The following is a 23833-nucleotide window of genomic DNA, read 5'->3' on the forward strand; positions in this document are numbered from 1 at the left end:
CAAAAGACGGGTGTACACGAATGCTACCCCTATAGCGAAATACGCATCGCCTCTGATGTTGTATGTAGTTTAACTGAGGGAGCCGTTATTATTTTTACAAGGAAAGAATTTTTGCGGGTGTGACCTAGTTTTCATTTATTTATTTTGGCTTGAACTTTGCACATGATTTTTGTTATGATTTTATCTGTGTTTTTTTTTTTGTTTTTTTATGGATATTTTTTTTTGTCAGAGTTTATGTAATTATTAACAGGAAAATTGGTGAAAGCCAAAATGGAATCCGTGCTATTTTAAAATATTATTTTCAAGTTTAGTTAAAGTTTTATGATACCTGCATTATTTTTCATTTAAGAATAAAAAATAAAAATTTCAAGTCCGCTCAAAATTTATGGATTCTTTTCTTATTATTGTTTTTGTATTCTTTTGTCGTTATTGTTGTTTGTTTGTTCTTTTTTTTTTTTCTTTTTTGCCGGATTTAACAAACAAACAAAATGAAAGGAAAGCAAAGCAAAACAAAACCAAAAAAAAAAAAAAATGACGTGTGGAAGCTTGAAATGCTGGAAGCATGTAATAATTGATCTCAATGACCGTCTTCAGGGTCATGCCTGCTTGAGCATGTGAATTCACTGGTAGGACTAAAAGACAAAAAAAAGTCATGGACTTTAAGTGTCTGAGAGAGTGGCACTCGTCTGACAAGATGTTGCAATCATCATCATGTATGTATGAATGTATATGTATGTATGTATGTATGTATGTATGTATGTATGTATTATATCTTGCAAAAACTTTCAACAGAGGCGACGGGTTTTTACAAGATCTGTATCGTTTTGAAGCTCGACTCTTCGGACAATAAATATCGAAAAATTGGCTAAAAACATTAATTCTTTCACTCTCAACTGAGCACTTTTCCACAGGGAGGGGTAGCAAAAAATCGTTCCTTCATCACAATTTATTATATTAGAACTAAATTGGAAGTTTGTGTCTCATCCACCATATTCACCAGGTCTGTAACAATTAAATTATTTGTATATTGGTGCATACTAGCAGGGCTGCCCGGCATTGCCTGTGTTTGAATCGGGGGGGGGGTAAATCAAAACAAAGTGGAAAATGAAGAATAAATGAACGTAATAACCCTGTTTAAATATTATATATATAAAAAAACAGCGAACATGATGCAAAATAAAGAATAAGGAATGATGTTAAAACTTCTTTAAAAAAATCGGAAAAACAAAAAAAAAAACAGCAAACTTGATGAAAAATTAAAAAAAATAACTCAAAATAGTGTCAATATTGTTTATATATATATATATATATATATATATATATATATATATATATATATATATATATATATATATATTTATTTATTTTTCAATAAATATTAATAAGCTTTTAATAAAAAAAAATATTTTCCACAAGATGGCTAGAAAAATATAATGGACTAGCAGGAAGGGGAGCGCCCATTCATAAAATATGCTTAAATATGATATTTTAATTTGTCCAGATTTTGTATTATATATGCTGCAGACAGACTACTTTTCATTGTGTCAGAAAATCATTTTTTCAGTGTTTGCCATGAAGAGATATACTTAAATATTTGAAGAAATGTGAGGGGTGTACTCACTTTTGTGATACATTGTGTGTGTATATATATATATATATATATATATATATATATATATATATATATATATATATATACTGACCAATCAGAGGCATAGTGCAGGGACCTTCCTTACCCCCTAAGGAACTACTTCCCTTCAGGACGAAAAAACTCCTCCTTTTTCCAGCCAGAGGCCAGAGGTCAAAGAGAGCGAATCTGTTTTCTCACTCTCTCTCTCTCTCTCTCTCTCTCTCTCTCTCTCTCTCTCTCTCTGCCTACACCAGTATCAACGATTCCCACTTGGGAATAACTACCGGGCAAAGGCAGATAAGTTTTATCCGAGTTATATTTTTTTGGCATCTTACCCTGACTCGCTTCAATAAACCTTTTCCTTGTTAAGTTTTACGAAGTTGTTTGTTCGTTTATTCAGTAGCTTGTGTTGAATAATTTATTTTATTAGGGAGTGCCCGAAAAGCACTAACTCAACTCCCTAAAGGACTTTCAGTTGAAATAAAAGTCGGTCAATTAGGCTCTTATGCACAGATCATCATATAATGATTAGATCACTCTGACAGATGTTAAAAAGCATTTAAAAAATAAATGTTTAAATTTCAACAATATTTATCGTGGTTAATGGTAGCCAAATTGATTGAGTCCTTGCTAATGAGGCCAGAGATGGCTTCTGTTGCCGGGTTCGAAACCCTGCACTGATGATTCCTGAAAGGATGAAACACTAGTGTATGTAGGTATACAATAATCATTATAGTAAATAATTATATATATATCACTTCTTACAGCAGGTGACTTCATGCTTTGTCTGGAGCAATTTCAACAACAAAAAATCGGCAGAACAATTCCTGAAAACAAGCTAACTTAAGTTTGATGAATACATCTCCAATAATGAAACTATTGTTTTTTTATCCATAGTAATTTTGTGAAAAAGTATCATCTGTACTGTGAAGCAAAATAATGAAAATAGAGATTATACAACTAAAGTTATGAACTGAAAAAGTTGTCATTTTGTGGTAAGAGATTTTTACAATGTCATTTTGTGGTAAGAGATTTTTACAATGAATTTGATCAATATTCTTTTTGATCTATATAATTTTATGTTTTTTACTTATGGTTATCATTAAAATTAGAAGTAACACTATTTAAGTTCTTGTTTTAAAAATTTCAAGGAGAAACCCTAAAATAATTCCAATCAATTGACAACATTGGTTACTATAATGAATAAAAGCTATATAAAAATGTAACTATTGAAAAATCTGTACGCTTATTAGACACTGTCTTTCAATCTATGTGCACAGGAGTTTGTTAGGACAGCCTGGCAAAAGGATACTTAAGTAAACCCTGACCAAATATTCAAAATAAGAGTATTCAAAGTCAAATAAGATCCCCTCGGAATGGCTAACCCACACAAGGAATGGTGCCCCATTCTAGTGATGCTACTATAAGTAATAACACTAATTTGGATACTCCAAATCCAGCATAACCAAGCAAAGACCACATAAAAAATAAATGATAAAATAGTTAATGATCCACTAGGGAGAAGAAAAAAATTCTATTTTATTGTTTTACTTACTAAAGGTTTGAGAAGTCAAGAAGAACAACACACTGATATGTATCTTATAAAGAAATCAAATGTTAGCCCCAAGAAGGGTCCTCTTGATCTCTGAGAACTTACTAAAGTAAAATGAAAATAGAGATTACTGGATTTAAGTTATGGGTTTAAAAAGTGCTTGTTTTCTAGAGTTAAGCCTCCCATTAGAGGATCTTAAAATGATTGAAATCATTAATTAAATTGTAAGAATTTATTTACACTTGTGTTATTTTACATACAAGTTAAATTTTGATGAGATCAGAGATAAACAATTTTGATGCATGGTTTCAGGATTTTGAAAAGGGGCAATAACTTGAAGGATATGGCGGCTCCTCCTCCTCCTCTTCCTCCTCCTCCTCCTCATCATCATCATCAGCAGCAGCAGCAGTTTAACATCTATTTTACATATTGGTATATGTTGAATGACTTTTAGAAGTTGACTTCCAAACTAATCTATCTGTGTCCAGGATTTTATTTATCCATATTTCAAATCCATCTTTATCACTTTCTCCCATGTTTGATTTAGCCTTCCTCTGCTAACTGATTCCACTTCCTCAACTGGTCTACATCTACTAACCCAAGAATGCTTATCCATTCTTTCAATGTGACTCAAATCAATAAAATCTGTTTTGCACACATATCTCTAAAATGTCTCAGCCTGTCTCACATTACACATCCATCATATCACTCTCATATCAGTTCTCTCCATGCAACGTCTTCAACTGCCAGATTTAACTTTCATACATCATCATGCTATGCACACACACACACATGATAATCCTTTCCCTTGGTTGAGAGTGGTAACACTCTGGTGGTTATTAATGGCAGAAGTTCCCTGAATGTTACTTCATCTACTCTTAACTTTGGCAATCACAACAGCACCAGCTCCTTCTTGTGTTCCAATGGTATCACTCATGGAACAAAACTTTTTGACAATCTCAATTGTTTTGCTATCCAAACATACGTTATGTATTCTCATCCATCTTCATTGTTTTCCACTTCTTACATACAAACTAGGTATCATCCCTTCATCTATCTCTAATTTCTCTTTTCAAAACATTTTAAATCTACCCCCCCCCCTCATATTTTGTAGCTATAAAAAGAAAGAATGCTATGTTTTTTAGTTCAAATATGGAATTTATTTTAGTCATTCATATAAATCAAGATGATGATTCTTAAGATGCCCTGCTCTTTATTACATTTTGACTGGATGCTTATATTTTTCAATCAGCAGCAGTTTGGGTTGTCACTCAAACTAGATAAATTAATAATTTTTTTTCTCAGTTGTAAAAAGCATTTTAACTAATCCTAATAACAGGCCAAGATCAAAGTGTAGTATCTGTTCTTCAGATGCTGCACTTCAATTTCTTGTTCTCTGTCAGTGGAGAAGAAGTCCTTCACGACTGAGACAATTTTTATTTTTGTTCCTTTTCTCCATGTTAAAAAACAACCCTGGTATCTAACTCTGTCCTGTGGGAAAGCATTGTAAATAAGAATCCTAATAACAAAAATGAAATAAACTTTAGCAAATAGTTAAGTTTTAAGCTGTAAAACAAATTAATTTCTATTTTGTAATTCAATATTCAATGAAAAACACCCCTTACCCATCACCTCACCAATTATCCTACAATTATGGCACTTTTTGTATTACCATTCTCTTCTATATTTTGTTCAAAATCTGTTATGAAGCTACTTTGTTTATGTTTAATCTCAATTGTGTTTGCGTGTGTTGACTGCACACACTGTGATCGTCTGCTTATTGTCTTCATTCAAATTTGGTGCTTTATTTTGACACTCGCTATAGTGTCAATGTTGTGGTCTCAATCACTGTTATAATAAAAGGATTTCCCTTCCAAATAAATCACATCTCAAGTTTAAAACAAGTAACGGTGTTTTATTCATATATCAAACCACAGAACAAAAATTTCTTTCAACCAAACACAAATAATCCCTTTGCTTAAGTCTCCGAAAGCCTGACTAACTGGCTCAGACTAACGGGAATCAATCTAACCTCCTCAGACCATTTTACTGAAATATATAAAAATAGGTATAGATATCACTGTCATTTGGAGTAGGTCATACAGCCAGCTTAGTTGAAAATAATTGGCTGTTTTATCACTGGACATAAAAATTTATTGTCTAGTGTGTTTTATTTGGAATGGATATTAATTCTATAGAATTTCAAGTGGTCTGATTTCTTAGCATGAAGCCTTGTTTAAAGAGACAATCACTTTTTCAAGAGGAGAAATCAAATTCTGTGTGGTCAAACCCTGAGTCAAATATGTTTCCCATAACCAAGCATCTATGCATCTCACTAAACATGCGATATTCTGCGTATCTACATAATTGCAAACTCAGTAAGTGTTTTTGTCTTTTTCTTGAAAATAATTTGAGGGAGGCTTAAAGGCCAAATTAATTGAAATTATTTAAAAAATCTAGAAAAAAAAACATTCGAAAACGATCAAAGCATGAAGTCAAAAATAACCTTCTTAGTGACACTCAATATGGTTTCCGTTCTGCTAGATCTACAGCAGATGTGCTTACAGTTATATCTCATAGGATTAGCAAATCTCTCGATGGAGGCAACCTTTCTAGGGCAATTGCTCTTGACATATCTAAGGCCTTTGATAAGGTATGGCATAAAGGTTTACTTCATAAGATCTCTAGCTATGGTATAGCTGGAAATGTCTTCTCAATTATTAAATCATTTCTTTCTGATAGGTTCATAAGAGTAGTAGTTGAGGGGCAAAAATCAGAAGCTCACGGTATTAATGCCGGTGTCCCTCAGGGGTCCATCCTGGGCCCAACTCTTTTCCTGATCTACATTAATGATCTTCCAAATCATATCCTTACATCATTTGTAGACATTTATGCTGACGACACTACCATTTATGGTAGCACATCTAAGACAGTAAACGACCAAGTTCTCTCCAATTCTCTCTCCTCTGATCTTGAGCATGTAGTACAATGGGGTAAGGAGTGGCTGGTTACTTTTAATGCATCTAAAACCAAGCTTCTCTCTTTACATCATCAACATTCTGATCTACATCTGGCATCAATTGAAATGAATGGCTCTCGTCTTCAGGAGGCCTCAAGTTTTGACAAGCTTCTTGGCTTGACCATTACTCCTGATCTTAAATGGAACACGTACATCAAATCTGTTGCCAAGGCCGCTGGAAAAATGGTGGGATCTTTCTATCGATCCGGTAGATATCTCACTGCTGATGCTATTCTCTATCTATATAAGAGCCAGGTACGCCCAAGGATGGAATACTGTTGCCACATCTGGGCAGGAGCTGCTAGAAAGGACTTGGCCTGCCTTGATAGAGTTCAAAATAGACTTCGTAGCCTCGTTGGAGATGTCCTTTTCTCTTCGCTGCAACCTCTATCTCACAGAAGAAATGTTGCGAGTTTGTCTCTGATGTATCGTTATTTTCATGGAAAGTGTTCGACTGAGCTTCAATCTATGGTCCCTCCTCGCCAAACTTTCACAAGAAACACTCGTCTAGTTGTAAATACTATCAATAATTCCCCCCACTCTTTATCTGTGCCTAAACCTAAACATAGATTCCATGAACAAAGCTTCTTTCTTAGAACTGCACGCCTGTGGAATTGTCTCCCGGTTTCCTGCTTTCCGGCTGACTACAATATGGTTGTCTTCAAGTCTAACGTAAATAAGTTCTTGATGAGCCGTTCCATATAAGTTATCAAATTTACCAAATTTTCATTACTAATGATTATTATATTGTCCAATTTCTACTGTACACTCTTTAACCCTTATCCTTGAGTGGCCTCTTGGCCTTGATAATGTGGTGATGCCTATGTAAAAAAAAAAAAGAAAAGAAAAAAGTAATATAAATCCATAAATATTTTAAGTTGTAGTTAGAATGATAATCTGATGAAAGTTCAACAGGCTTTAAGTTCATTTTTCTCCATTGAAATCAACTAATAAAAAATAGACTTAAAGTATAAATGCTTGTACTTGCAGGAGTTGTGGTAACTGGGCATGTGTCCTCTAAGAGCCGAGCAAGTTTCCTTTCATAGGTAAGACGTGTACTACCTATAGGAAAAGAAAGATAACGTCACAAGGAATGTACATTTAAATAAACCAACAACAACAACAAAAGACATTTTAAAATCAAATTTATTTTAATTCTGAAAAGTTATATATCAGGTTGGTTTACAGAAGTTCAAGCCATCTAATGAATAAAAGATTAAGGAGAACAAAAGTGTAAGTCAAGTCAATTTTTATTTGCCTTTCTGAACCAAATTTGTGTCCTTAAGAATTCAGAAAGCAATATTTAAACATCATGTAGAACACGTGGTTGGATTCAGGTGCCTGGATGTAAGTTTGGAAAAGGGCTATTAGGTGTCTAGCATTGTGTAAGTATATTCATATGTCAACAACAGTGAAGGTACAGGTGTTATAAGACTTTTATAGTTTTATTTGTATTGTAGTATAACAATATTTGTATTGTAATAATAACAGTGTAAAAGAACTTTCCATCAGATTCCTGCAGATTACAACATGGCCATTTTTAAATCCAAAGTCATCAATGTTCCAATTAGGCAATAAATCTATCCTCATTCTAAAAGGAGGAAGTAATGCTTAAGAGGATGGACTTGTGACACTACAATCACTTTGAAGAATTTATTCATTTCTAAAAACGTTACATTTATCAAAATAAATTAGGCTATTCAAAAGTGTAGGGAGGAGGGAGGTCTATGGTCATCCTTATCACTGAACCTAATATATGTCTAACATTTTCCTAGCTAGAATCTTTAATCACCATAATACCATACTCACTCCAGGAATTCGTCCTACTTAAGATTCCCAAAGGATTTTTTTAAATAAATATATCAATGCATCGTTTTTATTAAGAACTAGACTGAGTGCCCGGCATTGCCCGCGTGTTTGAAGGTGTGTGTTGAGCAAAGCCAAAAAAATATGGTAGTAGGCAGGCAGGCAGGCTCGACCCCATGATGTGAAGGTGGAAAAGAAAGTGGAGGTATGTGTAATGGTGTTGGTTGAGCAAAAAAAAAAAAAAAAAGAAGGAAAATTGTGAGGGGGAAAAAAAGTAGTAGTAGGCAGGCTTGAACCCATACTGCGAAGGAGGAAAAGAAAGTAAAAGAAGAAAAACGTGACATATTAGCTGTTGCGCCCATCGCCAAACTGGAAGTAACGTAAGTTTAAATTAAGGCTAGATAATCGAAAAGAGGGGATGACTTTCGAAAATATTGATGAAAAAAGTGACCCCCTCTCTGTAGAAAAGTGTCCAGTTGAGGGTGAAGGAATTAATGTTTTGGGCTAATTTTTCGATATTTATCGTCCGAAGGGTCGAACTTCAAAACGATGTGGATCTCGTGAAAATCCGTTGCCTCTTTCAAAAGTTTTAGACATACATACATACATACATAAATACATACATGCATGCATACATACATACATACATACATACATACATTTAAATAGACAGGTGAGATTTATATTATAGATTTTTCCATTTTATTCTGGAGTGGAAAAATAACAAAAAATAAAAAACAGTTGTTAGTAAGACTCTCCCAACTCTTTCTAAATCATAAACTGTTTCTAAATTATAAACTGTTTCTAAATCATAAACTCTTTCTAAATCATAAACTGTTTCTTGTCTTGTTTGGAACTGAAAACAAGCATGCAAATATCTAATTGTCTAGATGGGAGAGGAGAAAAGAAAGAATGGTGTGGAGGAATTGGGGAGTAAGTAATATTCTTCTGAGATGAATACAATTTGGGGGAGGCCAGGAGCAAAAAAAATTGGAGGATGAGCATCTTGGAGGTTTTCTATTGGAAGGTGGGAGCATCTAGCTAAGAAACTAAAAAGGCTTACCTTAGGGTGTCTGGGTGGCAAATTTCCATTTGATGAAGAACAATTAATTATTGCTGCACAAGACCAAGGCTTACTCACAAATGGATTTAAGAAAATGGCTGGTCTACAAAAAAACGACCAATGCAGATTCTGTCACTCAGCTGTTGAAAGCCCAAGTCACCTAATGTCTGGATGCAAGATCCCTCTAGCCGATGGTCATTACGCTGCTCGTCACAACAAAGTATGTAGATACTTACATTGGAAGATCTGTGGAGAGATGCAACTAGATAGGTCGTCGAACATCTGGGAACATGAACCACCACCGATAACATCAAATGGAAAAGTGACAGTGTTCTACGACAAAGACATACAGGCAGGCAGATACATAAAAGACAAGACCATCAAGCCAGACATAGTAATATGGAACAAGCCCAAAAGGACTGCACTCATTATCGACGTCACAGTTCCAAACGACTTTGGCCTTAATAGAGCAGAACGAGAAAAGATAACAAAATATCAGGACCTAAAAAATGATCTAAAAACAACATGGTCTCTGAAAGAAATAAACATTATACCAGTTGTGACAGGAGCAACTGGCCTAATAAAAAAGAACCTTCAAAAATACTTAGAAGCAATCCCTGGAAAACCAAGCTGTAAGGAAATACAGATAGCAGCCATAAAGGGAACAGTGTCTATTCTTAAAAGAGCCCTCGGATATAAATTTAAACTATAATAGAATCAAGTGTTTGCCCCAGGAATGAGCCCTTGATCTCTTCAAGCTAATAAAAGTAAAATAAAAAAAAATGTCTCACACTTCTCTTTTCCTCTAGCTTCTTCTTCTACTTTGTCTATACTAGGCTCAAGGATGGCATTACATCTACCATTAAAACCATGCACTTCAAACATGCGACGAATGCGTCGGGATCCTGAAAAAAGGAGACCTTCTCCCAAGCAGTAATAGGTGCATGAACAATGTTAACCTGAAACAAGTACTGTTTGATGGCAATATTAGCCATGACCAGCCTGCCTGCCTGGTCTTTACAGACAATATTGACTGTTGTGGACAGGGTGCATATCACAAGCAAAGAGACACCCTTCCCTTGGGGATTCCCATATGCTGAAAAGACATCATAGTCGCTGGCCAGCACCTGCTAATCTCTAGATGAAAGGAAGTACATCTACTGGATCACAGCAACATCCATCCCCAAAGACAAAAGGTCCTTCCTGACATGAGCCGCCTCACATTGAGACTAGCCAAGTTAAGAGACATGAACTTTCCTTATGCAGTGTTGAACTTGGTTTCAAAGTCTGTTGGCCAAAGGATGCCGATGCTATGTGCCATGCTCAGAGTTGCCAGTTTGTTGATGTTCTGACCACTGTGCACAATGCTGTTGATGTGGAAAGTTTAGTTTAAGTGCCTTGTACAGTACTGGAACCCTTCCCTTGCATTCCCGTAAAAGTTTGTCCTTAATTAATACTGTTCCCACGATAGTCCTCTCTGTGACCTCCAACATCTGCCAGACTGATTTTTTGTAGCTAGTCACAAGTCTGACACATCTGAAATGTCTGAAACAAATGTTTGTATTTTAAGACAAAAAAACATTTTCACTATCTTTTTTGTTTATAAAATTACTTTTTGGCTTTTTGAAACAAACAGAGCAATCTTTTATATGTATAAAAGAAAAAGAAAAAGATAACAATAAGATGGAGTTTGTTATTTAGAAGCATATGCTGTTCATGGACAATGAATGTTTTCTTACTTTGTCAATATTTTTGATTAAAATATTGACAAAAAAGTTACAAAATTATTAATCAACAACCAAAGATTTCAAGTAATAAATAATTATAATACCTGTAATCGGCCCAGCTTTGATCCCCAAACTCAAGAGAGCAGAGAATAAATGATCATTAGTCATCATTCTAATGTCTTCTTCATAAAACATGGTGGTGTATAGAAAAGACAAATTGAATTCGCTTGAGATTCAGAATTTACCTGGAGAGAAAAAAAAAAAGGAACATTTAGTATACACGCAGGCACACACATACAGAACTTGAATGCCTACGAGGGAGAATTTGTATGCCTATTAAACACTGTCTTTGAATGTCTAAAGTCTCTCTGAACACAGGACAACTGATTGAAGGATACAAATACACCCTGATTAAAAATTCAAAATAACATTGTATTCGGTTTGGCTACACACTGTCTTATACAAGGAATGGTGCACCTTCTCCAAGTGATACTGCCTCTAGTAAAAGCACTAAGATGGATACTCCACCAGACGAGACAAATTTCTATTTTGAAATCTGATAAAACCAAGAGACCATAAGAAAGATAGACGATAACATAGTTAACTGGTCAATTGGTGAGAGGAAAATTAATATTCTTTTTTACTGACTTAATCATCACTATCAATCATCGTGTATTGGAATCCCCAGACATCTGCAAATTTGGAAAAGTTTTTTTTAGATGTATTGACTTCCTGTGTCTGTTGTTAGGACGACTGGTGTTCAGGTTCCTTATTATAGTCTGGATGTTATTGATGTAAGTATGACAACCTCTGCTTATCTAAAGAATTATTTAACAACTACCACATGGTATGGCCCTTTAATTCAAACAGATCGGAGGCTACATTGTGCCATGGATTTGTTGAAAGTGAAGTTGTCATGAGGGATTTGGGTGGTTGGTATTTTAACTGAGCACATTTTTAACAGTTTTCTACAGATTTTATGATGTAGTCCGATAATTCTGGCCACCACATGGATTGACAACCTTTTTGTCTGCATCTGGAATACATGTGACTGGAATAGATTTTGGCAATCATAGTCAGTCTCAGCAATGAAGGAATTACGTTATACATCAGTATCCCATTCTTACACATGATGCTGCTGTGGCTTGACTGATGTGGGAATCTACTCATTTGATAACCAACCATTTCTTACATATTGCAAGATGTAGTTGCCGGTCTCGTCAGTTTTGTTGATTTCTTCCAACTTTTTTAGGTGTTTTTCTGTCAGGTAAGGATTCAATTATGGTGTGGATAAACGTTTCCTCTCCTGTCCTGTTTGATGGGGTCATTACTGTGTACTCTTTTTACAAGGAACAGATCCAATGGTGTGTCCATACTGCATTAGCTATACTTGCAATCTCAGTACCTCGCCAAGCTTCTTGCTGTCTAGCAATGTGATCTGTTGTCACTGTGAAGTGTAGTCCAAAATAGTCAGAAAAGTGTTTACACACCCATGTTGTCGCCAAGGATTTTTTTTTTTTTATTTGGACATAATGGGTTTCAATCTTGGACATGGCTCATGAAGCATAGGTGACAGGATGCGTTTTCATGTTGTCTTGTCATTGTAATAACACTGTTCCCAGCCTATAGAATGAAGTGTAGCTAGAGATTATGCTTTTCTTTGAGGGCCTATACAAGCATTGCACTAAGTTTGATCTTTAGTCAGTGGGTTCATAATCTTTCATATGTAACTCATCCTTTACATTCTCTGAAGTTTCGCTTGTACTTTTTTCATCAGAGGTATGCATCATGTTGTGGATACTGAGTATGTTTTAGCTTGAATGTTTCGATGGCTAATCTACCTAATAATGTCTCCTCAAGATTGTGGATAATGAATATCTGCTATTTTGTTGTCAAATTTTTATGCAAAACAGTTGAAGTGATCATCTAGTCACTTTGAGTGGAATGTGTCACAAACGATGTAGGGTTTTATAAGCATCTGAAATGGCTAGTAGATCTCTCCTTAGTTTATAGATGTGCTCAGGGATTGCAATCACATATGTGCCAGAGTACAATTGGTACTCCATCCAGTTACTCTGCAACTTCCTGTATTTCCTCTGCAACTTCCATTGTGATTGAAAGAATGAACAGCAACATTGCTTCCAGCTAATTATTCACTACTAATGTGTTCTAGTGATTGTAGGAAACATTATGATTTAATCATCGCACAGTGTCATGCACGTCTGATGATCCCATCTAAGATAAAATCTGAAATTATTTGAAGACTTGCTGACAGCTTGGGATCTATGTACCCGACTACAATTCTGTAACAAATTGGTTCCTCTTGGAGATCCTCAAAATTACATCTTTAAGCCAGTATGTGGAGATATGTAATTGATATGTCCTAAGGTGGCCTATTATTCGGACAAAGATAAAGTATTCTGTGAAAGGAATAAATGAATATACACTGTGGTTTGAATACTGAAAGAGAAGTTTATTTATGTATTTACATAGAGACAAATACAGCATGTTAATGTTCAGGGAGAAGTCTCTGTTTTTTCAAGGGTCCGGTGAAAACCGGTGACTTGGTTCCTTATATAGAATGTTCCGTGTTTGTTATCTATCTCCACATATTTTGCTTAATACCGTTTGTTTTTAGGTCTGGGGCTCAGTCGGTTAACTTTTCTTTTCACCCTTGTACTTTTTCTCCTCAACACCGTTTGAGGGGGTGGAGCTGGTGGTGAAACTGGTACTCTCTGACTTGGAGTAGAAGATACTACTCTCAGAGTAGGTTATGCTATGGGTAGAGGAATATTAAAAGAATCATACAATACCTCTAAGGGCAGTTCATTATCTTCTGCCTGTTTGTAGTCATCAGTGTGTCGAGGTCTTAGCTGATTACTATGCCTGTGACAGTCAAATTTACTACTTCTTACCGAACATAGCATGTGTCCAATTCTTTTCATAATCATCCCCTCCTCCCAAAAGCTTTTCCCAGTCCTATAGTTCAAGAAGAATATTTTGTCACCAGGTTTGTAGAACCTTGTCGAGTGATTTTCTCTTGTTGCTGTTGTCTTGGTTGCATTTGGTAAAATCCTGTCAAATACGGATCTGATTTTCCGTGCGAACATTAGTTCAGCTGGTGACAAACTGGTATTCGTGTTTGGGTTAGGAGTGATTCTGTATACAGACAAAAAATTTTCAAGACTCTTCTCATCAGTGTCCATGCCTTGGTGTTTTCTTAAAGCTCTTTTGAACGTGTCAACAAATCTCTCTGTGAGGCCGTTTAACCTTAGATGATATATTGCAGTTGTTAAATGTTCAATGGATAAGGCCTTGTAGAATTCTTCAAACTCTTTGCTGGTAAATTGGGTGCCGTTGTCACTGACAATAGTTTTAGGTACTCCAAAACGACTGAAGAGATGTTTTAATGCATCTATAGTACTAGTCAATGTCGGATGTTTACACTTAAGCACTTCCAGCTATTTTGTAAAGCTGTCGACAACCCGACAACCACTAAGAAGTAATGTCCATTCAACGGACCTACATAGTCAATGTGTAACTGCATCCATGGTGCATCCGTCTTCGGCCATGGTTGTATCTGTACAGGTGGTGCCTTTGCTGCTAGCTGACACCCTCGGCACTCTCTTACCATTTTTTTAATGTCCCGGTCCATATTAGGCCAATATGTATATCCGCGCATCAAGGCCTTCATTCTGGACATGCCTGGATGACCGCTATGTAATTCTTTTAGCATTCTCTTTTGCAGTGTGGTCGGTATGATGACTCTGTCTGCATACAATAAAGTCTGTAAGCAAATCGAAAATGGCAAAATTTTTTAGTCTTTCTTTGACTTGTCATTTAACTGCACCTGGTTTTTCGTTCTTACAATGAATTCACCTGTTTCTGCTGCCTTATTGATGTCGTCCAGAGTCACTGGTAACTCTCAACTTATGCATTTTTGGGATATAGATAGCATAATATTGGGCTAAACCCCAAAAAGATTGTAACTGGGCAACATTGCTAGGTGCTGGCATCCTCTCAATGGCTTCTGTTCTCTGAGGATCCAGTCTTCTGCCTTAACTGTCAATGATTTGACCCAGATATTTTATCTGTTTTAAAAAAAATTCACATTTTTCGGCACTCAATTTAAAACCAAATTCCTCAATTCTTTGGAAAACTGTTCTGATATGCTCCTTATGTTCCTTCACATTTCTACTCTTTACAAGAATGTCATTTAAATATGCGATTGCAAAACCTAAATCGGCAAACATTGTGTTCATTATTTGCTGAAATAATGCTGGAACTACTTTGAAGAGTCCTAAATGGGTATTGATACACAAATACTTCCAACATTCTTCACTGACTTTTACCTGAAGGTAAGCCTCAGATAAATCAATTTTGGAGAAAATTTTCCCTCCATTCAGCTTTGTAAAAATGTCTTCAGGGGATGGGAGTGGATAACTATGATCCATAAGACAGTCATTGAGGCCTGTAAAAAAATCGGCACATACTTGAATTCTCTTATTTTTCTTTTTAACATATACAGTGGGGCTTGCCCACTCAGAATAGTCAACTTTTTCGACTACACCATTCTCCTGCAGTCTCTGCAGTTCAATTTCAATATCTTCTTTTGAAGAAAAAGGGACGTTTCTTTTTGGCTTTTTGGCTTAAAAACAGGTTTCACATTTTGCTTTAGTTCAAAATTCACTTCGATTTTAGTACACATATCTAACCCCTCAGAAAAAACCCTGGGGAATTCACTTTTTAAGACCGTAAGAAAATCCTCATCTTGTTTGGAATCTTTCTTTTCAGCTACACTCATACTGTTACAAAATGAATTTATGGGTAGCTCCCATAAATCAAACAAAACGATCCAATCAATTTCGAAAAGACGAGAATTTATACCTGGAACAACCGACACTTTTGTAGAAAAAGTTTTTGATCCAAGGGATACACTGCAATTAAATTCTCCCATGAATTTTAATCTCTTGCCGGATTCTCCTTTGCCAATTTTAAATGTTTTTTCTAGTTTTGGACATCCAATCCTCTTCCAGGTCACTTCGTCGATAATTGAAATATCGCTACCTGTATCCAAAAGTAGTTTCACTATGTGACCATTTATTTTGGTATTGACAAATTTTCTTTTACCTCCTTGTCTCATTTTTGACAACACCACATTTACTTTAGACTTAAATTTTTGTCTTTGTTTATTTTGTTTAGTTCGGCACTGGGAAACTCGGTGTCCGACTAAACCACATTTGGCACAAGGTTGGTCTTTAAAAGGGGAATTTTTTCTTAAGTGCGAACCTGCACAGCTCCAACATTCAAAACTTTTCCCTTTGTTCTTGGGAAGTGACTCGGTTCCTTATGTAGAATGTTCCAGGTTCATTACCTATCTCCACATAACAGTGATAAAAGAACCAATGGGCATTTTCCTGGTATCTCTGGTTGAACCTGGTTTGCTTTAGATTTTGAAGTAATTGTTTAATTTTGACATAACTATGTGAAAAATTTCAGCTTGAATGTGGTGACAATATCTTCTGCTTTATCTTATGCAATATGCAGAGTATCTACCTGACAAGGGGCTGGATTCTTATCCAGTTTGAACACTGTCTTGTAGTGGTTGAACTATCAAATTCATTTGTTGTTCATGTTTGTTTGTAAATACCTTATTCTGACACCATGTTTTATTAGATTTTTGTTAGCAAATGAGAAAAGCTGGCCAACTGTTAGTTTCATTTATTCAAGTCAAGATGGTATATGCCAAGGGAGGCAACTCTTATTGGTACAGGATGTCTACGAATCGTCTTTTGTTGAGTAGTCATCAAAATTGTGTCCATTATTCTTACTTGAAAATTTCTTATTTGAAAATTTCTTATTTGAAAATTTCAAAACTTAAACAAAAAATAAACTACTGGTTTGTTTTAAGTCAAATATGAAATAGTAATTGAGTATAGCCATTTGAGTCATCAAATTATGTTCAGTCAGAAGTAGAAGCCATTAAATGTGTAAGGCTATGCTCACATATGCAATTATTGTATACACAAATATTGATCACAACTTTTGATTGATTTGTGGCAAAAACTAATGAATATATTTGCAAAATTTGCATATTTTAAAAATCATCTGCATCAATCACTTTGGGAAGAAAATCAGAGTTTTGGGATAACTAAATTAACTAAACAATCATTGATCACAAGTTTACATGGAATTTGGCCGACAATTTCTATTGAGGTTTGCCTATTTGGAAGGACCACACTCTTGAGATAAAAATCAGTTTTCTTGTAATTATTATTGATTACAACTTTTGATGGATCTTAGTGCATCAAATAATGAAAGGATATTTAGATATTGCTTTGATGAGAGGTAAGACTCAAGATCTGAGACCAACTGACCTGAACTCAATTACATTTTTCTAATACATGTCATCTGAACATACCTGTCTTATATTCTCGTATTCCTGTGTTGATAAAACTTTTAAATAAAATTAAAGTACTTGTGCAGAATTTGAACCAAATGTAACTAACTGGTCACTCGGCTTTGCTCAGAACATGACATTGACTGACGGCTTTTGTCGAGCATTGCCGATTATCAAAGTGTAACTCAAGGAAAATAATCAACAGAAAAAAAATATATATATATCAAAAATAAAAATGAAACAATGACCTACTGCAACAATTTCTGTTTTATTGTAGCAATTAAAAAAAAAGTAGGTTGTATTTTTTCAACCATTTTTTTTTCTCAAACAAAACTGAAAAAAAAAATGAATAAAATAACCATTTTTTTGGATTTTTGATTTTTTCTTTAACAAAAGTAAAAAAAAAAACAAATTTTTTATGTGTTTTTCATGTATTATTTTTTTTGCATTATTTTCTTTATTTTTGTAACTAATGTAACTTTTTTTCTTTTCATGAACAAATTTTTTTTGTAGGATGGCGCTGAGAAACCCTTTTTTGTGTGTGTTTTTTTTTAATTAAATTAAATTAAGACAGCCAAGATATTTCCTTAGGATTAGGTAGACTTTTCTATGGTTGCATCAGACAATGTCAAAGTGAAGTGAGAAGAGACAGTGGATGCGGAAAAAACTTCGCCAACCGGATAGTGGTCTGATATATATGGTTTAAGATGGAGACAAAAGGATCATTACCAAATTTCTGTTTCTGGCGTCTGCAACTGTTGATTCAATGTGGAGAAAGTTGTTAGGAATGGCAATTTGAAGGTGTGTTATTTATTTAATTTTTTTTTTTTTTTCAATATTTTCCACAAAAGTTTGTCTGTTACTTTGTTGCGCATTGATTGGTGGTCGGCATCTCACGTGAGATTACAGTCAAACCAGAGTGCATGACATCATGTTCTGAGCAAAACCGAGCAGATGGTGAGTTACATTTGGTTCAAATTCTGCACAAGTACTAAAATTAATATAAAATATAGAGGTGTTTCTCTTTTATTAACTGGAATTCTGGTGACCTTTTTCTTCTTCATTTATAGCAAGGCCAGTCAAATGAATTAGAAAAAAAAAATTTCTTTAAAAAAATAAATGTGCAAATGAACCCCTTCACCCACCCATAAAAACAAAAATAAATAAAATTTGTATGGTGTACGTCCCCGTGACAGAAAAAAAATATTGTATATAAAAAATCACGTAAAAAAAACATTTTTTAAATAATGGTCTATGCAATTGTACAGGACAAGAAAGATAACTCCGAATAATTTAAACTTTTGCGAGATTTTAGAAAGCGATTCTTAACATGGAGAGGGAGTCATTGGAAAATCGCAAATTCATTTAAAAATGATTTTCTTTATAAAAATAAAACTACTTGGTCAATTTACATGATTTTTATTGTATGATATTTTCTGTCCATCGCAGGTATGTACATCATACGGATAATAAATGTTTTACAAAAATAAGACATGCCCGTTTGTACGTTTTTACATCAAAGAATTAGAAAATTTTTATGAATAAAGAAAAAAGGATTAACAATGAATACCTGTCCATATGTCATTTGTAAAAAGAAAAAAGGTAACATAATTGCAGTTTAAACTTTAGAATAATTTTTCAAGAGGAAATTGTCTTGTGTGTGTTTCTTTTTCTTTTTTTTACAAAATTTGTTCAAAAGTTCTCATTGGCAGAGCAGATGACAAGTAATATTTTAAAGGAATTTTTTTTTGTTGGAAATCTTGCATGACTAGTAACAAAATTTCAATGAGATAGTTCATTCTTTTTTTTAATGGAAATCTTGCACGACTGGGAAAATTCAAGAAAACAGTTCTTAATTGAAAGAGTTACTTCAAATCTTGAGCCCATCTTGGGATTATGTGTTTCTTCTTTTTTTCTCAAGTAATAAATAAAATCTATATAATTATAAAACTCAGATCAGCTTGCTTGCTTGGGCGTTTAAACTGTTCCCCGGTTTCTGACTTTTGGTTTAAAAATTTTTTCTGCTTACTTATTTCATAGCAGCCCTGTCTTAAGTCTGATATTAAAAGCCACTGCTACTATTCAAAACATACACAAGGTCAACAATATTTTTTGTTTTAACTTATTTTAACGTGTTTTCCTTACTAATAAATGTAATTTAACCTCGTTGAATTAAAAAAAAAATTGATTTAAATATAAATATACAATATATAACTATAATCATATTTATAACCATATTTACTGCTTTAGTAGCGCTCCGGTGGATTCTGATGATTTATTTTACTTCAGACCTTACTTAAAAAATATTTTTTCTTCAAGGAGGGGAGGTAGAAATTTATTTTTAGTAGGGCCTTCTTAATTTTAATTAGTCCTTGCAATAGTGCTCCAGAGGCTTCCTGAGTTTTATTTTTTTCACTTCATCACTTAAAAAAGATGTTTTCTCAAGACAATAAAACACAATGTAATCTCAAAATCATTTTTTATTTTATCCATTTTTTTATCTTACCAACGGGTAGACTAACACTATTTACAAAATACTACTGGTTGTTAAATGCAAAAACGTTGTTTAAAAAGTTGTAAATAAATAAATAAAAAAAAATAATGACGGGGGGGGGGCTGAACTTTTTTCATAGTGAAAAGTCACAAAAAAAAAGAAAACAAAACAAAATAATAATAATAATAATGCCGAGAGAGGGGGGGGGATGAAGGACCTAACGTCAAATTGGGACTGTAAATCATTTCTGAAAATGGGGTATCGATTTACCAGAATGTTGTATGTGAAATTGAACCCCCTTCCAAATCTTTAACTATTGATTTTTTTCAAATTTTTTATGATCTGGTAGCTTGTCCAATAATCTGCAGAAATAGTTGAAAAAAGATGGAAAGGAAAAAATTGTAAGGGGAGTGACGATCGTTGTAAAAATAGATCCATCCGTGATAACGTAACGGAGCGTGAAATTACAGTCAATGCAGTAACGGGAATCGATGCTGTAGTGATTAACAAAATAGACCTAGCAGGTTATGTTACAGAAGTAATAGGTAAATATAATAATGTGCTTTCACCACATAGCGACACAAACAAAGACTATGGTGGAGTGTATCACAGGATTGATACAGGCAGCCACATACCAGTCTTTGCTAAAGCCAGACAACTTTCCGGTCCTAAGTTAGACACAGCACAGGCAGAATTTAAAAAGTTACTAAATACGGGAGTTATCCAGCCTTCCAGTAGCGTGTGGGAAACCCCCTTTGCACTTGGTGAAGAAGCCGGATGGGTCATATCGAGCGTGCGGTGATTTCCATGCGTTAAACAGCATTACCAAAACAGACCACTACCCGGTACCAAATATAAATTCCTTCTGCACACAGTTAGCTAATAAACAATATTTTTCCAAAATAGATTTAACTGCAGCATATCATCAGATTAAGGTACACCCTGAAGATGTGCCTAAGACAGCAGTAGTGACACCTTTTGGTTTGTTTGAGTTGAATTACATGCCATTTGGTTTAAAGAATGCTGCGGCTATATTTCAGCATTTTATGGATAAAATATTTTTAAAATTAAATTGCATATTTATATATTTAGACGACATATTAGTTTTTAGCGAAAGTGAGCAACAGCACAAGGAAGATTTAGATAGAGTATTTAGGATCCTTAGTGATAACAATTTAAAGATTTCCTTAGATAAGTGTGTATTCGGAGTACCAGAGTTAGATTTCTTAGGTTTTCATGTAAGCAAAGAAGGCTTGTTGCCTACTTTAAAGAAAATCAAAGAGTTTGAAAATTTTCCGATACCTAAGGACTCAAAAAGCTTATGTAGATTTCTGGGGATGACAGGTTTTTACCGCAAATTAGTCCTTAATTATGCATCCATAATTTTACCACTATCCGAATGGATGAGGTTGGATCCTGAAGCAAAGACCGAGCTTAATGAGGAAGAAACTAATGCCTTCAAAACAATAATAAGCAAATTATCGGAAATTATGGCTTTAGCTCATCCACAGTCTTCAGCTACAGAATACCACTTAGTTACGGATGCTAGTCAATACGCTGCTGGTGCTGCATTACACCAGTTGATAGATAAGAAACCAGTACCTATAGGTTTCTTTTCCAAGAAATTCTCTCAAACCCAAGCCAAGTATTCCACGTTTGACAGAGAGAAGTGTAAGCCATTTTGACTTTCAGAACAGTTTCAGATGGTTCGCTGTTACACACAAGTCCTGGGAGGTGACTTGTTTGTAGTAGACAGTTCCACAGAACAAAATATTCTTACCGTGTCAAAACCCGGGAAAAGAATATGTGAAAAGGTTTAATATTTATGAAGCAATTCTGGTTTCTGATTGGTTGGTAGCAGAACGTGAATTAATTTGATTCATCAGTTCTTAGCAGCATCGTTTATAAATAGAATCGTCCGACTGTGTGGGATCATACCCCCATTATCCACCTAAAATATTGCAACACTACTAGCAGCTTATTTTTCAGTGATACATTTCTGCCACCTCATAGAAGATCGGTCGTCACGTGACATTATTCACTGACCATAAGCCATTATGCGGAGCCTTTTATAGTCAGACACCAGCAAAGTCAGATCGACAACAGCGACACTTATTAGTGCTTGCCGAATATATTGCTGATGTGGAGTACATTAAAGGAGCTGAGAATATAGTTGCAGATTGTATGTCTCAGCCTGCATTAGCTGTGCAGATAGATGCATGCGACTTGGCTGAGCCCAGGCACAAAAAGTTGATGATGAAATAAAGTCATACACTAATTTGAAAGAATACTGTGTGTCAAGTGAAGTCGGCTCAGTCCTATGCGATACTTCAACTAAGTACCCCAGACCGTTTATCCCAAAAGAGCTTCATCAAGCTATTTTCAACAGTTTACATAGCTTGGCGCATCCTGATACAGGAGCATCTATAAAACTAGTTAAGTCCAGATACTTTTGGCCTAGTTTAGATAAAACGATTAAACAATTCTGTGCAGAATATGTAGTGTGTCAACAATCAAAAATTCACAGACAAACAAAGTCTGCAATCCAAGAATTTGAGTTACCATCTGCACGTTTCCAGACGGTACGTATCGATATTGTTGGCCCCTTGCCCTTAACATGCAATGAGTCTGACCTTTACCTGAGCCCTTACAAATATTTGCTTACTTGCATTGATCGTGCAACTCGTTGGATTGAAGTACAGCCTATGACTGAGATAACTGCACAGTCGGTAGCAGAAGCGCTTATCAATGCATGGATAGCTCGATTTGGAGTCCCACTGCATGTTGTAACTGACAGAGGTAGTCAGTTTGAGAGCGAATTGTTCCAGGAATTAGCCAAGGTAGTAGGTTTTTACGAATTGAGAACAACTTCGTATCACCCTCAAAGTAACGGGATGATCGAAAGAGCACACCGTATCCTTAGCGGCAATAATGGCTCGAAAAGAATCATGGAAGAAAGCAATACCGGTGATTCTGCTGGGTATACGTAGCACCCCTAATGAATCAGACTTTTCCCCTTTTACGTCTGTTACTGGAGCTCCGATATTGATTTCTCAGCAGTTGATACACAAGCAGAGAGTAGGAGAAACTCCAGTTAATAACCAGTACATACGTAATTTGTGTGAATGGATGTCCCAAATTGATGGACTCAACAATGAAAAAGTATATATCCATGACAGTCCCAAAACATTTATACCGAAAGGTTTATCTTCCTGCTAAAAAGTATGGCTCAGAGTTGATCGAGTTAGGAAACCATTAGAAGCACCGTACTCAGGTCCTTATAAAGTTTTGACTCGATCAGATAAGCATTATCAGATCGATATGAACAACAGTACTCATACACACGTATCAATAGATAGATTAAAGCCGTACATAGAACCAACTAGTACTAATAAAACTAATAAAATTAGACCGACTGAGAAGGCACAGACAAATGACGGTACTACTAATGATAAACTTATTAAGACAGACGATACCGACAAAGTTGAGGATAAAATTGCTGACACATATAAGTCTAGATCCGGTAGGAAAGTAACATGGAAAAAGAAAAATGAGTACTTTTATTTTTAAACAAATTTAGGCAATACACATATTTAATAATTCTGTGGAGGGTACTTAACTCCGTTATTTGGAGGGGGACTCAATGCTGCTACGGTATGCTTCCCTTATTTCTCTATTTTTCCCTACTCTTCCCTTCCTTTCTTCTATCAACGTCACCAGAGGCTTCAGCCAATCGGAATAGAGGACTGTCCTGGAGGAGATACAAAGAAGAAATCTGTCTCAGACATGCGGGAACGATAGAAGCATCCGCATGCGACGGACCAGTTTTATCAAAGAAATATACCATCCTCTTTGTACCCTATATCTTAGAAACCTTTATAAAACATCATCAATCCTAAAGTCTCGTTACACTTAATTATAACCAATGTTTTCTTTTCCACGACCGTTCTTTTTCAGTACTCTTGTTCTCTCTCTTATGTCGGAGGTGCCCCAAAAGGGGGACAGACCGAAATGGTGACCCTTTTTCAAACATTGTTAAAATTTATGGTAACCGCCATAAAAATGATTTATTTGTTCGACCCCCCCCCCCAAAAAAAAAACCCCAAACTATTTTATAAAAATCCAATGTTGCTTTTATTACA

The 23833-nt window shown here is 35.1% G+C and overlaps 1 protein-coding gene across 4 annotated transcripts in view; it reads right to left on the reverse strand.

Moving 5' to 3' along the window:
- LOC145277805 (uncharacterized) overlaps positions 1 to 23833 on the reverse strand; it is a 171466-nt gene that overhangs the window by 140644 nt on the left and 6989 nt on the right. For 2 of the 4 annotated variants that reach the window (XM_080129664.1, XM_080129662.1), the window contains exons 2-3: positions 10902 to 11042; positions 7190 to 7263 (exon numbers count right to left, since the gene is read on the reverse strand). In XM_080129664.1, coding sequence (XP_079985790.1) covers positions 7190 to 7211 — 22 coding nt within the window. In that variant the 5' untranslated portion in view covers positions 7212 to 7263; positions 10902 to 11042. Of the gene's footprint in view, positions 1 to 7185; positions 7264 to 10901; positions 11043 to 23833 lie in introns of all 4 variants that reach the window. The other 2 variants (XM_080129661.1, XM_080129660.1) reach the window with 1 other exon arrangement.

This window comes from Euprymna scolopes, chromosome 6 (genome assembly GCF_053919585.1).
Source record: "Euprymna scolopes isolate OS-2025 chromosome 6, ASM5391958v1, whole genome shotgun sequence".
Taxonomy (NCBI): domain Eukaryota; kingdom Metazoa; phylum Mollusca; class Cephalopoda; order Sepiida; family Sepiolidae; genus Euprymna; species Euprymna scolopes.